Source organism: Stylophora pistillata, chromosome 2 (assembly GCF_964205215.1).
Source record: "Stylophora pistillata chromosome 2, jaStyPist1.2, whole genome shotgun sequence".
Lineage (NCBI taxonomy): Eukaryota > Metazoa > Cnidaria > Anthozoa > Scleractinia > Pocilloporidae > Stylophora > Stylophora pistillata.
The window spans coordinates 8199953-8217414 of NC_142520.1; the positions used below are offsets into that span (position 1 = coordinate 8199953).

Here is a 17462-nt window from a genome sequence, read left to right on the forward strand (position 1 = left end):
GAGGGAAAAGCAAGACGTTCATTTAAGGACTCGACTTAGTATCGCTTAATATTACGAGCTTCTCTTAAGACTGCAATCGGGCAAGCCAGCGGATTCTCTTTACAAGCCAATGACAGTTCCCAAAATATCCACGTGATCATACCCGTGATCGGAAACAAAGAGAACTCCATTTGGCGCTGATCTTTGAATGTACTTTTCATCGGTTGATCGCTGGTGCGTTAATCTATTTCTTACCTCGACTGTTTTGCTGAACATAACATCTCTAAAGATGGGTCTTACCGTTGTTCAATGGGAAAACGAGAACAGCGTGAGTGGTATAAGAGTGCACTGCGCCACTTTATAGCAGAGTTCCTTGCGGGTCTGCATTTCAAAAAAGAACTTCACTTAGCGCAAGTGTACACGCTTCGAATGCATTGCGTTGTTCTAGCGTGTTTCTCAATATGATTGTGAAAGCCAGCCGACAATCGAGCAAATGACGATACTCTTCTTCATAATACAACGGCGCTGAAGGCCTCGGAATTTAGCACCGAGTTACGTACGCTTTCGATAACATTTCATCGCACAGTGAGCCTCTACTTTAATATGTCTTAGGCCAGTTTAAGCAACATAAGGGAAAAAACAGTGGCATCTCTTTACTTCAGTTACGAAAGAAACAATCGCCCCACCATCCACCCCACCATGACTATTTGCATCCTAGAGATTCTACCAGAATGACCTCCCCCCCTCCTCGCTAACTGGAGGATTTGTCTTATCGTCAGTTCTGCCGATGGTTTAAATCTTCCGTTCGTATAATAAGGGAAAATTTTCAAAATTTCCGTAGGTATTTTAAAGCTGTTTCCGCCATTGTTCCAAAGTGGCCATATGCGGTCATTTTTTATCAATTAACAAGCTAGTGGATCCGATGTTTTTGATACATGTTGTTAGCACTATAAACTGACCAGACGTGTTTATCTTTTCTTTGTTTTGACCGTCGTCTGCCGATTTTTGCATCTCCATCATCGACATTGTCCAGAAATTACGAACTTATTTTTTTTTTTCGTGCTCGGCATCAAAGTGAGCTAACTCGTGGGGGAATGTTTATTTCAAGAGTCAGAAAAAAATGAGCCATGTTTGTCTTCTGCCGCTCTTCATATCTCCAAAACCGGCTTTTGTCCAACGATTACCGGAGCATTTCACACAATTTTATCTTACACCGGATCAAAACTGACTATTCAGAGTGGGCAAGATGAGCCCAAAATTTATAACAGTCTTCACAACGAAGAAACGTACTATTTTCTCAGTGGAATTAGATCATCAGGTGGTTGAACTGGTTTTGCATTTCGCAGTAGCCCATCACACCTCATCCCCCCATCCCCCAACCTTCATTGTCATTGACGAAAATCATCAAGACAGCGGTCTTTTGATTTTATTTTAGACGTCGACAAGTGTCTTGAAAACCACAATTGTAGCGAAAACGCCAACTGTTTAAATATTGAGGGATCTCACAACTGCACTTGCTATCGTGGATTCAGCGGGGATGGACATACATGCGAAGGTAAAATCCAACAGAACAATATATTTTTAAACACATACAATTCCATCGGTATTCTTTCTCGTTAAGGAGGCTCGAAAGGGTTTTTCCCAAGTAACAGCAAGTGCTAAATAATGAAAGATATCAGGACTGTCAAACTTATCATCAGGGTAAGGTTTTGATATTTGTATAAAACTATTTTAGTACATTTTTTAAGGGTGTTCGTCAGGCTCCGTCTGGTGCCATGGCAAAAGAACAATGGTGCTAAAGGACCCACTAAAACTCAGTTTTTGGAAAGATATCTCCAAAACCAAGTCGGTGACTTAGTTTGTTTTCAAATCTCTGAAACATCATCACCTTTACTATCTGCACACGTGATATAAAAAAAAAACTGCCTGATAAAACTTGAGTTATTTAGGAAAATGCTGTTACACGATGTAAAAATATTTACACTAGATAATTTTTTTCAATTCTCTTCACCAACTCGTAATGATGAATATTATTTATACACCAAAAATCAGGGTAGGCCACCCGACTCATTTTCAAGATATTACCTAGTCAACTTAGCAGGCTTTATTTCCGGTTTTTGCAATTTAAACTTACAGTTTTATATCTGGTCACGCTTTTTTTAAACGATACCGCTGACTCAACGGCGCATTTTCGAGAGGGTGAGAGTCCGTGAACCGATGAAATGACGCATGAGATTAGTGCCAGTACAGGCACAAATTGGGGTAGTGGTGGGCCATCATAGCTCTTAAACATGTACGGTGACCTATCTTTTTATTCTATTTTCAAAACAGACGTCGGTAGGGAACATATAGGGAAAGTTTATAAAATTTTTTTCGATAGCCTTTTTTTTTCTGAGGAATCACCTTAGCCTAATACTGGTTTTTGCTTCAGTGAAGTACCGAATTTCGTCGCTTATTGTTAGTTATGTATAAAGACTATTAAATCATTATAGTTAGGTATAATTTCAGTTTTGATAAAGTCCTTATCATCATGATTATCATCATCATTATCATCATCATTATCGTCATCATTATCGTCATCATTATCGTCATCATTATCGTCATCATTATCGTCATCATTATCGTCATCATTATCGTCATCATTATCGTCATCATTATCGTCATCACTATCGTCATCACTATCGTCATCATTATCGTCATCATTATCGTCATCATTATCATCATTGCTATTACTATTATTATCATTAGTATTATCATTATCATTATTGTTGTTATCCTCCTTAGTATAGATAGGTGTGATTTTTTGGTTTTTACATCATGTCAGTATATTGTAACCCCTCACCTGCTTTGTCATTTATTTTAACAGTCCGCTGATTTCATTTCAGACATCGACGAGTGCGTTCAAAAAACCCACAGCTGCAGCAAGAACGCCAACTGTACAAACACCGAGGGATCTTATAACTGTTTATGCAGTTCAGGATTCAGCGGGGATAGACATGAATGCCAAGGTATAATCCAGAAGAGCATGATCCTGTTGAACGGATATAACTCTATGTGTTTACATTTCTGCTTAAGAACGACCCCGAACGATATAGCGATAAAATTAAATAGCTCCTGAAAAATCATATATTGAGCACGTGATTTGGCATGGTTTAATACAGGTACGTGATGTCTTGGTCTTAGGAGTTAGAGTGCGCTTGAGCCACCCTAAGTGAGGTTAAAATTTCTTTTCCTTAGAGCACCTTACGGTTTTTAAATTGGGAGTCCAATTTCGATGTCCTCTTTATATAAATCTTTAGTGCTTTAATTGATGTACTGATAAAGGCTGCTGATTTAATTTCAGACATTGACGAGTGTTCTCAAAACATTCACAACTGTAGCAATATAACCGCTACTTGTTCGAATACCGTGGGAGCATTCAGGTGCATTTGTAAACCAGGATTTATTGGAGACGGACACAACTGCACAGGTACGTACTAAACAGTGTTCAGAACAAAATGCTCTATCTTGTTTGTGCGTAAAACCTAGCACACAGACGTGCTGAGTCAAAGGCAAAATGCATGGCAATCTGATATCATCCAGGGCACGATATATACGTTATTGATCAAGCGTGAGGTCAAGATTTCTGGATATTTGCTGAATTCCTTTGGCATAAGAACGTGACTTATATTCAGCCATCCTGACAGAATAGACTTGGTCAACAAGGCATTTACTATATTACAAAAACATTTTGCTTTATAAAGAATTAAGAAGGACCTGTTTAAATCGTGAGCCAGAAAAGAGAGCCAAACGCATCAAGAATTAGTCCATTGTCGCAGCTCAACTTTTCCAGCCAAATGCATGGCGAGATGACGGTCGTGAAGAAAGTGCGGGTTTTTTTTTTGGTTTTTTTGTTGTTGTTTTTTTTAATTTATCTCTTGAAAAAATGCTGGTGTTGCTTGAAAGTAAGTCTCTCTCGGTAAAAAACTCCGAGTTGTAGAGCGGATTCTCACAATCTTTGTTAAAAGTAAAGAGCTATCAACAGCTTCTTCAGATTTTCGCAGAGAGTAAGCGCTGACGTAAAGCTGTTTTCTAATGAGGTGCTCATTGTCTACAACTGGCATTACTACCTAAGAACAGGATTCTTTCTTCACAAAAGCACAGAATTCTTACAACGTCGACGTCAACGGGACAGCATCAGTGACATGATTGACTACACGTAGTCTGTTGAGCGAAGAAAAATAACAACAACAACAACAACAACAGTAGAACATGACTATCCAAAAAAAAAAAAACTCTCACTTCCTGCTCTTACGCAAAAGAATGAATAGGCCATTGTTCCACTGTGGCCATATATGGTCATTTTTAATCAATTAACAAAGTCTGTTGTAATCAAAGTTGATCCGCTTTTCTTGATACGATATGTTTTTAGTAGGGCCGAGTTCTCTCTGCACATTTGCGGACCAAGACTAAGTTGAGTACTGCGAAAAAACAGACTGGGAAAACGAAGCTAATATCCAGCCATCTTGGTTAAACAAGCTTGGTCAGCAAAATATTCCTTATTTAGAGAAGATACTTGGCCTTATGGAGAATTAAAGATGACCTAATCATTTCAATAGCCAGAAAAAAAGGCACTTGGCCAATAAGTTTTAAGAATAAGCCACAATGCTCCGGGAATGAACAATGCTGTAACAGTTTCGTGTCGTTGGGGAACTTTTATACTGACTGTGGTGTGGGTAAAAGCTGCACGTGCATTAAATTTTCCAAAGGCCAACGCAACACGTCAAATGCTATTACATCTACCACGGCTACAGCAACTCAAGTTTTCGCAGCGCAAAGCACAACAGTGCAGGGAACAAAAAATTCTCAAGCTTACAATGAGTACCATTAACAAATTAAATTCTTAAAGGTTTATTGTTCGTTTTTTCCCGATTGGATACTTGATATATTGTGTATGAAATACCAAAATCCAAATATCTCACTTTTCGAATTCTTCACGCCTTATCATGGCTCTGCAATCTTTTTTCTTAATTTCATTCTTTTAATGAACTTTTATTTCAACATTTAGCTCCTTTGAAAACACCGTCACCGCCTTTTCTCTCACCATCACCTTTATCATCATTATTGTTGTCTTCCTCGACATCATCATCATCATTGCCATCATCATCGTCATCCTTATCATCATCGTCAACGACAGCACCATCACCATCTTCGAGGTTACCATCGTGGTCTTCATCATCGCTCTCCAAGACATCTCCGTCATGGACTTTACAAGTAATTAAGAATGTGGTATGTATTATAATTGTTCTTATCCTTGTAGCTATAACTCTCATGCTCTATGGCGTTTACCAATTCAGGATTCGACACGATTCTAACATGTCTCCCAGATACCAGTTGAGCGCTACTATCAAGTGAGCTACGAGGCCACATGTTGGGAGTTAGGCAAATTTTTGAGAGCTCTTCATTCCTGTAGAGGAATCTTATCGAAATTGTTACTGTCTTTCCTCGCCACAGGCAAATGATTCTATTTCTAAACTTAATGGAATAGACATCAGGAGAAACAGTTCTTTAAAGGTAGGAACTTACTAATTACTTACCTATCATGATGAAATAAATAGTTGATGTGGCATTTGCAATATTTAGAGATATGACGAGAGCTGTTTGTAAGTTTTATCAGTGTTCAGATAAGGGAGAAAGACTAAATAAAGCACGTTAGATATGGATAGCTGTTCTAAAGAATAGCAGCGCCCCTTTATTGAAAGAACGGCGGTGAAAAAAATGAAGAATAACCCGTTAATCTTTTTAAAATCGAGTCTTCAAGTCTCGGATGAAATTTGCTCTTACCTCGCCTATAGGTTTTACTCAGTCCAAATTGGAATTAATCATAATTACATGCAATTTTGCCTTTGAAAATTCTTACGATATCGATGTGTGATTTCTATCTCCTTATGTTGACATAATTGGATGGTAAAGTTCTAAAATTTAAAGTACCACGGATAAATTGAGAAAAAATACATGCCAACGGATAGAGATGCTATTTCTTATTGAGTGCTACATATTTACTTGAGAGCAAGAAAAGGAACTCATATCCACGAGAAAATTTAGTTAGTCAATTGGTCAGATGGTCACTAAAAAGAGCAACCTTTTCACTTCGACTACTGGAAAATATGTATGGTCACTATTTGTGACCAGTATGAATCTTTTGGTGGTTTTAGCAGTCACGATTCGAGAAAATCTCGATAAGCAACCTTGGATTGAGAATGTTTGATCGCCTTGCCATTCATTCATGATCTCTTGAAATGGTGTGAAATTCTAGTTAACAATTGGTTCATGCTTTAGCGTGCACTATCGAGTTATGGAGCACGCGGGAAGTTTGGAGAGCACGAAAGAAGCGTAAGAGTTGCCCGAGGCGATAGCCGAGGGCAACTCTAGCTTCTTGAGTGCCCTCCAAACTTCCCACGTGCTCCATAACTCGATAGTGCACAGCTGAAAGCATGAACCAATTGTTTTAGAACATAGCCGGTGGAATTGTGCATCAAATGCGACGCGAAAAACGGACAACAATATCAGTTAAGGTGGCTCAATAGGGTTTTTTGGCCGGGCGAAGAATGGGTACGAAAATGGCGCGAGCTTTTAAATGGAATCAAATATGTAAACAAACATGGCGGATTCACGCGAGTGCACAGTTTTTATCACATAATCGCGAAGTTTACTTGAGGAGAGTGAAACGGCATCGATACTTTCCAGTAATGAGCACAATATTGACAGTGAAAGACCAGAAGTTTACTCAACGCCGACACAACATCCGTAATGCGTCAGGTCGCTTTCGGAAAGTGGAAGCGATCGAAACCAGAAAAGAAACAAATAAAAAGGTTACACGGAGGGTCCAAAACGTGGAATGCCAAAAGGAAGCTCCAGTATGATAACATATCTAAGGAAAACGAACCCCCAGCAAAACGAATGACACGAGCACGTGAGGTCAGGACATTTTTCTTTACTCGGAAGTCTCAATTTTTGGTAAGATTTTCCTTTCAAGCTTGTCCTAATTATCGGCCTACCTGTTCTGTTGACTCCAATCCTGATTCCCATCAGCAGAATAAAGCTAAGAGGAAGGCGAACCTGCCACAAGGATCCAGACTGGTGGACTTAGAAACCCTTACAGATGGTCTGAAGGAATGCTTATTTTAAAATTACGGTAAATTCTCACTATTTTTATCTGCACCATAGCATATTTTACACCATTATCATATAAAGGAACATAACAAATACTGTGGATAGAGTCTTTTTTCCCTGTTAGTTTACAGTGTATTTTACAATATTTCTAGGCCCTTTGTCTCTTGGCAATGTTTTTGAAGAACAGCACAGTGGCTTGGCAAGTACGTTTACTGTTATATGCAGCCAACGCAATGCGGAAAACACCATTAAAACATCAAAAGAGCACACATCTGGTGCACGCGGTCCATTGACCTTTGATGTGAACACGAGAGCTGCCCATGGCTGTTTACACACAGGAGTGGGCAACACCCATTTAAACAATTTACTTTCAATCTTCAATGTGCCTGCACTGAACTCATCAACTTTTAAAAATCGGGAAAGGGAAGCTGGAAAGGCAATAGAGCTAGTAGCAAAAAATAGTTGCCAGCAGCAAAAAATAGTTGCCAGCAATTCCTAAACCTTGAACGAGAGAAGGCAATTGAAAATGGCAACAAGCCTGACCAGAACAACTTGGTACCTATTGCCTGTTCTTACGACATGGGGTGGCAGAAACAGGGGCGAGGTTTCAACTCTAAGACCGGACGTGCTGCAGTCATGGGCCTTTCAACTGGTAAGGTCCTTGACTACACAACAAAAACTAAAATGTGCCGCTCCCGTAATGAAGCTAAAAAGGCAGGAAAACAACCAAATGACCACGGCTGTAGACAAAATCTTTCAGGCTCTTCAAAGTCAATGGAGCCTTTAGCTGTAGTTGAACCTTTCAATGAGGTAACTAAATCAAATGTCAAATTTTTAATTTACACTGGGGATGATGATTCAATGACTGAATCTCACCTAAAGCAAAAGGTACCCTATGGTGTGGAAAAATGGAGTGATACAGTTCACAGAAAAAGATCCCTTACAACACGCCTATACAACCTGAGCCAATGAAGTAAGTTCCCCAACAGTTCAGTGTTGTCACAGAAAGTCATAAATTATGTTGTCAAATCCTTTACATACTGTATTGCACAAAATAAGGGGGATGCTACAAACATAAAATCTGCAATTCAAAGCATTGTGCTTTATGCATTTGGTGACCATACTGGTTGTAGAGAAACATGGTGTCAATACAAGAAAGACCCTTCTCATTATTGTCACAGAGATCTTCCCTATGGCAAAGACCTCCAAGGAGATATCCTTCAATAAGCCCTGAAGTCTCTCTTTGATGAATATAGCACAGACATTGTTATAAACAAACTTGCACCTGCAGCAAATTCTCAACGTAACGAGTCTCGGAACAGTGTGGTGGGCTCGAAGAACCCCAAAATTCGCTTTTACGGGGGAAGTGAAAGCAATGATTATCGAGTGTCCTGCAGTGTCTCTCAAGTAAATTTAGGTTACAGGTACATTCCTCAAACTCTAGCGTCACTTAACATAGAGCCAGGTCTTTTCTGTGTAGACCATAATACGAAAATGGACATGAAAAGTTCGAAGGACAAACAAAGGAAATCAACAATTGCATTCAAGCGACGTCAATCACAATTACACAAACACCAGATTTCAGAAACCTAGAAAAACGAGGGCAAAGAAGGTACCATGTATGAAAGTGGCATTGGTCTGAACCTAAACTCTTCTGCGACAACATTGGAGTTGAACAATTCTGAACTTTTAATCACTGATCTTTATGATATAACCGCTGCTGTCACGAAACAACAACAACAACAGTACGAAAATACAGTTCCGAAATACACTTCGAGACCCACAGTTCAAAAGGAAAAACTTGATGACAGTAAATTTTATCACTTTGTTTCATTTGACATCGAGACAAATTCAACGGGAAAATCAGCAGAAGTATGTCAGCTCGCTGCCGTGGATAGGTCAGTAAAACAATTCTCATGCTATATTCTACCAACCAGAGACATTGATCGCTCTTCGAAGAATCTTGCTTTCGCCTAGGTTGGCTTTGTCTGATGAAATGCTGGTGAACAGAAGTTCTGTAATCTCTGTCAAGGACGCCGCCGAAGACCTGAAATATCTTGACAACCGTCTTCAGAGACTCCTGTCTTTTCGAGGAAAGCTGTACAACCCAGGTCATGGGGATAGCCCAATAAAGCAAAGCATTGCCGAAATAATTGCTGGCAGTGGCCTAAGATATGAGGATTTAAATAATTTGTACCAACGATTTGGACGGAAAGGTCTTGTGTGTATTTTGACGAGACCGCCATTGTCCAGTCGCTCATCGCTTCCAAGGGTCACAAACACGACGAGAATAGTTTCCGCAATTTTGAAACAATTCGAAGAGATTTCCAAGGATTCTGCGGCATAGTGAATTATGGTATGTTCTCAACTGATTTTCAGGTCAAAAGCAGTTTGTACTAAAACGTCAAAGATAATGATCGCCCGTGTTTACACATTTGTCCTCGACAAAACCGCGTGGCTCGAAAGTTCGCGCATGCTCAAATAGCGATCTTGGCGAGTTTCCATTCTGATGACGTGATTGTCATTGAGGTGAGAAAATAGAAAGTTCCCCCTCAGATTTCTCGTATTTCCTTCGGTGAAATTCCTTGAAATTTGGCAGAGATGTTATACCCTTTTAGCTTTCCCTGCTGTGAATTTATCAGAAAAATTTGTAAGACAAGTTTTTCGCTCAGCCAAAAAACAAAAAAAATGTTAAAAGCGAAAAAACTGCCTTGACAACCCCTATTTTTTTCGATTTTAAAAGTTTCGTCTTGTCAGACTCTACCCGGTCGGAGAATAATAGAAAATTTTACCGAAGGAAATTGAAGAAAATTGAAATCAAAGTCAAACAGACGTCAAAAAATGGCGATATTTGAGTAGTTTTAATTTGGGACTAAAAGCCTTGACTTCAGAGGTGACTGTTGTACAGCAAATTTAGGCCCTTGTGTTTTATGTTTCAGTAGCTTTGATTTGAAAAATAGCAAAAACAATGAGAATATTAACTTTCGATTGATGTCACTGGCGCGCGCTTCGTGATTTTGCATAATCCTATTGAGCCACCTTAAAGCGAATCGTGACGGCGCTGATGCCAAGTCTCCTTTTCCTTTGTTTTTCTCTTTTTCAGCCTCATTTAAGAACTCTAGCCCATGGGAAAAGGTCGAAACATTGTCTTCGTTTTCGGACTAGCAGGCCGAGTCTCTGTTTGTGTCCGTTATTGTCGCGAAATGTATTATCTTTCCCTGCACTAGCAATGGCCGCTCGCGCGAAAAAAAAATTTCTGGCGAAGTCGGATTCGCTGACGCTATCAGCGTGCACTATCGGGATTTTGAGCACGCTTACGTATAATGAATTTGATTGCGCGACTCTGCTAGCTATGTTATAATGAAGTATCAGCAGCTGATTTTTCATATGAAACGTGCGTAAAACACAATACAATAATTTTACACTGTACAATTACGGCTTTTCTCAGGGCTGACAATCGTATCCCATATCAAGAATTGCATTTTACATAACTAAGAGTATTATAAATCTTGTCATTAAAGGAGGCTATACGGGTATTTGAAGTCTTCACTGATCGTTTACTGAACATCACAGAACCCCATAGAGGCCAACTAAGTAACAGAGAAGAAGAAAAAATACGAGAATTTATTTTTGATGTGGCAATCTCCTTCGAGGAGTTTGCTCTAAATTATGGTAAACACCATCTGAGTCAGACGAAGCCATCCACGAAGACCACAAGCCAAAAAATGGGTGAGCTAAAAACATCCTCTCTTTAGAAATGTTGATATTTTCCTAATTTTTCAATCACTGTCTGACGAAGTGACGAACAAAATGGTCAATCTGCTGTCAAGCCTAAAGAAATAATAAAAGTGACGTTTTGAAAGGCCTATGGGAGTAGTATTGAGTGCATTAAACCCGTTGGTTTCATGTCTCTCGGGTTGATGCAAGTAATTGCAAGAAGAAGGTTAAAAACTAAATTGAAGGAAACGTATATTCTCTGAGTTAATACGTTTGTTCCAGTTTCCGCTGTTTGAGTATTCCATCCCCTTAATATCTTATATATCTTTATGATTACAATACAATATTAATTTGATTGCGTCAAATGAATCAGAATCGCGTTTAAGGAATCGAAGTGTGGTACTGCCAATGTACCTACTAAGTAATGATTATAATTGATAATGATAATAATAATAATAATAATAATAATAACAATAATTATCATTACAATATTAATAAAATCCTCACGCGCTATTGTAGTTTCACAATTCCAATCATCACCTAACAGCTGATATTCTCCTTTTTCCGTCAGTTATGGGTTTTCAAAGAGGCTACCGCAAAAATGCTACTGACTTCTTTCTCAAGGAAGAAAAATGGCAAGCCAGCATTAATATTTCCTCTGAGGATTTTTCTGAAAATGGTTTGTGTCAAACCCATATTGAACTCTAGATAGTAAAAATAGATTTTTGTTTTGGATTTTTTTAAAATCATTTTAATGTGTTAAATACGTCGAAAAACTTGGTCCATTAATAGCAAATTGAACGGGATACTCTTCTGCGTTTTAGAATTTACATTTATTTTTATTATCAGCTTAATTTTTATCAAACATTTAAAATTATAAAATAGCTTAGCAACTAGAAGTGCCCTAATCGGTCAAAAACTCGTCGTTTATTGCACCAGTGAACCAATGAAAAAATGAATTTTATCTTCTAAAAATATTTACAAAACATTTGATGCATGTTGTTCGCGTTAAGCCAGTGATTTGGGATAAGTATTTAACTGAGCTAGCCCCTATGGGGTCGCCAGGAAAATTTCAAACTGACCGATTGTAGTTCATTTTAGGGTCAGTGGTTGTTGGGTGCATGTACAAGGATCTCCATGAATTACTGGTGAGAAATAAATCCATCAGGGATGAAACTGGCAATTCAAGGTGACTTTAAACGATATAATCACTTGAGAAATGATTCATGTTTTACATGTATAGAATGCATGATAGGCTGTAGGGGCCATCTACCGGCTTGGCGAAATAAACACAACAACTCGTATGCGTCTTTGTAATGTAATAACAACTACGACCATTTACAAACATCTATCTAACGATCGGAAGTTAATTGTTTCTTCAAAACCGACTAAAAAACTACTAACGCACATGGTATGGCAAACTACGTCATCGATACATGTCAGCGGCACTTATGATACGACCATACGTAAACTTAACGAATCGTATATAGGCGTTGCCTTTGGAAATTAAACTAATGAAAATAGATGAAGCCTAATAAAAGGTACCTGTCATTTCTAGTTTCATGTCTTTAATCCGACTATAATAAATCAATTTGCCAACAAGTGTCGGTGACCCAAGTCCAATTTTAGCACACTTAGGACAGTTCTCGAACGGTTACGTTAAAAATAACGAGAAGTCAATCTTCGTTCTCACTGTAGAATAATGAAAAATGTAAAGGAAAGGAAACATTTCTCCGTTATGAAGCTTAAAGTCATGCATTGGTTTGCAAAGCTTGATAGGATTCTGGGCTATACCATACCTGGATGATTTTGAAAACAACATTTCTCTACAGGTACATTAACACTAGAATAATAACGGCAGCCATGGATCCCAAGCCTAAACAATTACGACAAGATGCCATATTAAAGTTCAGAAACCTGAAGGTAAAAGCGTGAACACCCAAAAGATACTTCGGTTACACCGTGTTGTTTTGGGTCAAGTTCAAAGAAATACATATAAAATCTCTTTTCAGGTCGTTGACGAAGAAAAACGTTGCGTGTTTTGGAGTGGCTCCAAAAAAAGGTAGAAACATAAGCATTGATAAAAAATGCTTTGGAACTCTATTTTCTTTTTCAACACAGAATTCAATTGGAAATTATTGGTCAAACGGTTATTTCTGATTGGGGTAGTCCTGAATTTCAGATTACAATGTCGGTAATGACTCTCGGAGATGAAGTCTGACCAATCAGTTTTTCTCGCACTAGACAAGATATTAAACCGGCCAAAATCTCTTCATACGACTATAACTTTTCCTCGCTGCTATTTAGTATTGCACTGGTGCCACTGAGTTCAACAGGCTTAGCTCCTATAAATTGTGCGAGATTTTATTGTTTGTTATTGTTGTTTGATTTGTTCCCTTTCTGTGTTTTGTTTTGTTTTTGCTGTTTATTTATTGTTGTTGTTTTTTTCACAAATGATAGGATATGCGAGCATCTTAAAAATCCTTTTAAAAATGTTTCGCGGTCTACCTCCAAAGTGTATCTAGTCATTATATCACTAGGAATAAACTGTTGGCTTTTTGCTGAGAAATACCAAAACGCTATGATTGTTGTTTGAATCCCGTTGAATTTTATTTGTTTTCCATTTAAAATTATTATTCTTAATTGCAATAATGTACTACTTTTTTCTTTTTTTCAGTCCAGACGGGTTTTCAGAGGAGGGTTGTCATGTGGATCTTTCTAAGAGCAACTCTGAAGAAACAGTTTGTGGCTGCAATCATTTGACTCATTTTGCAGTCTTAGTTGACTTCAGCGGTAGCAACAAGGTAGCTTTTTTTTTCTTGATTTTCTTTCAAATAGAGGTCTGTGTGGTTTATTCACTCAATTTGTGACCCTCTTTTTTCTTTTGACGCAGCTCACCGAAAAGGACGTAACTGTTCTGGAGATCATCACACACGTAGGATTAAGCCTGTCCATCATCGGAATGCTCTCGACAATTATTCTGTATTCTTTCCTCACGTAAGATCTGTCACCAAATAATCATGGAAGTAAATTCTCAAATGTCTTTCAAGACGTTTCGTATAAACCAGGTCAATGCATGCGCAGTGTTCATGCTGAAAATAGATCAAATTTTCCTAACTACGTAGAGTATGTGTCGGGCGCCAACATTCATCATCAGCGATTGTCCAAGTTTTTTCTCCCTTCAATCGTCCCCATGCTGGTTCTTTATTTTTTTTGAACTTCACATTTACATCAGTCAAGAGGAGATAAAGAGCATCTGTCGGATAATCATTGATTTTATTTTGCTTGGCTTTACTATTCGTGTGTTTAACTAAACTCTCTTGCTTTCTGTCATGTCATGTACCTTACAAATCTTTTTAATTTTATCAGAGATGTTCGTCAACCTCTGTCTCAAATACGCTTAAGTCTCGCTGTGTCCCTCGGAGCTGGACAAATCATCTTCATGGCTGGGATAAACGCCACAAAGAACAAGGTGAGGGGTTTCTCACCATTCGCGGAATAAACACAGACATAAATTTCGAAACTAACGTGAAAAAGACATAGGAAATTGCAGCTATTTTCTTCCCATTTTTTTGTTTGTTTGTTTTTGTTGCAGGCTGTTTGTGTCACAGTAGCAGTACTAATGCAATATTTCTTAATGGCCGCTTTCTGCTGGATGCTGGTGGAGGGAATTTATCTCTACCTGTTTGTTGTGAAAGTTTACAACATCAACACCAAGATGCACATGTATCACGTCATGTCATGGGGTATTTTTCTTTTACAATTGAAATTATCATACACTGTTGTGAATCATTTCATTCACTCATGCATCATTTTGATTCCATTATTTGGTTTGAAATTTCGTGATAGGCTTTCCCATCGTTATGGTAGCCATTTCATTGAGCATCTCTGCTGGAAAAGAAGGATTACAGAGCTATACCAGTGATAAATAGTAAGAAGGCTATTTTTACTTCCACTGCTCTTCCTTTTTGTAAAAGGCTTTTTTAAGTTCTTTCCTCTTCGCTTTTCCTCCTTTTGTCAATCTCAGTCTTTCAGTTTTCGAGGCTTTTTTCGCTCTATTTTGAACATTTTCCTCCCTTTCATCGTTCAGTACATTAATGTGCCCTCTTCATACTACCTATAACCTTTATCCTTCAGGCCAGCCTTCAACCTAGAGTCTCTATCAATGTTACTTTCAATATACAAAACTGATCGGTAATATTGTGAAATTGAAATCCAGAAGGACTTTATTTTTTATTTCTCTGTGTCTCTCTTTCTGTTTCCCATTTGTTTTTGTAGCTGTTGGATGTCCTCAGCTAACAGTTTGATTTGGATATTTGTCACATTTGTGATTACGATTGAAGTTGTAAGTCTCTGATTTGCATCACTTTCTTTTGACATTACTATTTGGGAATTTAGTTTAACGCTTGGATCACTTTCTTTTGACATTATTCTTTGGGATTCTAGTTTAACGTTTGATGTGCCCAACAGACATACTTCAATACAAAATCATATTCATATCCTTCCTCTCTAAGGTCAACATTTTGATACTCATTCGAGTCGTAAGGGAGATAACCAGAATGCAGCCAACAAGAGATAAGCAAATCCAGCAAATACGGTGAGATAGATCTTCAAAATAATGATAAAAAGAAAGACAGTTTCTGCCAGAAATTTTTATCACAATTTTATCAAATCTTTAAATCATCCTTTTAATGATATTTGCCTCACTTTCTCATTTGTTAGCTAATGTTAGTAAAACATGATTATTTCTGATGACCAGAAATACTTTGAGAATGAGATGCAGTTAATAAACTTTTAAGAACACCCTGTCTTAAATTTTTGCCGTCGTTTAGACTTGGCATAAGAGCATGCGCGGTGATGATTCCCCTGCTGGGTGTCACGTGGCTATTTGGTGTTTTGTCGCCGTTACACAAAGCTTTCGCTTACATTTTTACCATCCTCAACGCTACTCAGGTAAGTGTTTAATCCTCTTCTTTCGTGAATAATGTCGTGGATAATGTCTTTTCATGAGCTAAGTTGATAATGTGGCTCCAGTAATTGTAAATATTACAGAAGAATATAAAACTAAAAAGAACATAAACATAGTTTCTGCTTCACTCTCATAATTAAAGAACGTCATTGCACTAGCTCTGAGATATTTGAAACAGAAAAAAAAAGAAAAAAAACCAACACCTGTCACTTGCCTAAATTCAATCGCATATTGAGAAAAGAAGAGATTAACTTGGAAAATTTTTCCTCTTTTAAGGGTTTCCTGATTTTTTTACTTCACTGTGTGCGAAACAGCCAGGTAAGTCTGATATAGAAAGAAAACATGTGGGTAATGAGATTTTAAAACTTGAATAGATATGCGTTTGTGCGTGTGTGTGTTGGGATGCTTTCTTTTGTTTAATTTGTTTCTCTATCTGCAGATTAAAGAGCGATTCAACAGAAAGGTCAACCCTGTTTTTCCATCTGTTAACAAAGGAAACTCCACAAAGAAGAGCTCACAGGTTAATCTGAGTGATATTGGAGATGCGAGGGCAGTTGAACTGGTTTCTTATCATTAATATGAACTGAAAAAACACTCAACCTAGGAAACGGGATTAGGACAGGTTGAGAACTAGACTAAATGTTTGTAGAGTGTCAGTTGTTATTGACAATTGTGCCAGGTAGTCTAATCTATATTAAGCTAGCTTTCTAGAGTCATCCGCCTTTAGCGTTGTCTAAGTTCTCAACTAGATGCTAATAGCTTCTCTTGATGGAAAATGAGTACCTCTAGCCTATCAAAGGTGTTAACGACATACAAACTCTTTAGAAAAGGGTATTATTGATATTTGCGTCAACGAGTCTAACCTATGATAGACCTGCTTTTTAGAGTCATCAGCCGTTAACGTTGTTTAAGCTCTTAAATAGATGCAAGCACCTTCTTTAGATGGAAAACACAGGGGCGGATCCAGGAGTTTTTGACTGGGGGGGTCCAAACTTTGGTTTAGAAAGGACTGTTGGACTCTTTAGAGGCAATCACTTCTCCCAAACACCCACCATACCGTGAATTTCCTCAGAAAAGGGGTTAGTTTATCATAATGAAATATTTTAGAGGCTGGTGGTTATTATTTATCGTTAGATTTAAGGGCAGTCGGTCCTTTACATAATAGTTTGTTCAATTCGCTTAATAGATATGATTGCCTTTCAAAAGAAACTAAATGTAGTAAGATGTTAGTAAATATAATATCATGTATTTGTTATCCTCAGTTGCTTCTAAATAAGCTAAGATTAAATGTTCTGCAGTCAGTAATATGAATAAAATCACAGTTGTCTTATCAGGGTATGAGACAATTGACAATTGGTTTATACGTCAGCGTGCGTTCATCGAGATATGAAGCACGCAGGAAGTTTGGAGCGCACGAAAGATGCCTAAGAGTGGCTAGAGGCGTAGCTGAGCGAAATTCTAGCTTCTTGAGTGCTCTCCAAACTTCCCGCGTGCTTCATATCTCGATGAACGCACAGCTGACCTATGAACCAATTGTTATAACATTTTCAACGCTGTAGTTCATAATGTATAATGGGCAGAAATTCCCTCTTTTATTACCCTTCAATGCGTTATTTATTTATTTTGTTTCGGAAAAGTATTTCGC

The 17462-nt window shown here is 38.1% G+C and overlaps 1 protein-coding gene across 1 annotated transcript; it reads left to right on the plus strand.

Moving 5' to 3' along the window:
• The first annotated feature begins 268 nt into the window (after positions 1 to 268).
• On the plus strand, positions 269 to 17065 carry LOC148736963 (adhesion G protein-coupled receptor L4-like). The gene is made up of 21 exons (XM_088749216.1): positions 269 to 314; positions 1415 to 1534; positions 2865 to 2987; positions 3323 to 3448; positions 5027 to 5247; positions 5473 to 5532; positions 10653 to 10860; positions 11420 to 11527; positions 11950 to 12037; positions 12681 to 12771; positions 12861 to 12910; positions 13526 to 13652; positions 13742 to 13845; positions 14218 to 14320; positions 14444 to 14594; positions 14698 to 14779; positions 15127 to 15193; positions 15363 to 15445; positions 15681 to 15801; positions 16094 to 16135; positions 16257 to 17065. The coding sequence occupies exons 1-21, from the start codon at positions 269 to 271 to the stop codon at positions 16392 to 16394; spliced, it is 2259 nt and encodes a 752-aa protein (XP_088605342.1). The 3' UTR covers positions 16395 to 17065.
• The last annotated feature ends 397 nt before the right edge of the window (positions 17066 to 17462 follow it).

Excerpts from the sequence above, each read along its gene's own strand:
- LOC148736963 (XM_088749216.1), top strand. The coding sequence starts at position 269 with ATGGGTCTTACCGTTGTTCAATGGGAAAACGAGAACAGCGTGAGTG. Across the intron at positions 1,535-2,864 it reads GGATGGACATACATGCGAAG|ACATCGACGAGTGCGTTCAA; the intron begins GTAAAATCCAAC and ends ATTTCATTTCAG. Across the intron at positions 12,038-12,680 it reads GATGAAACTGGCAATTCAAG|GTACATTAACACTAGAATAA; the intron begins GTGACTTTAAAC and ends ATTTCTCTACAG.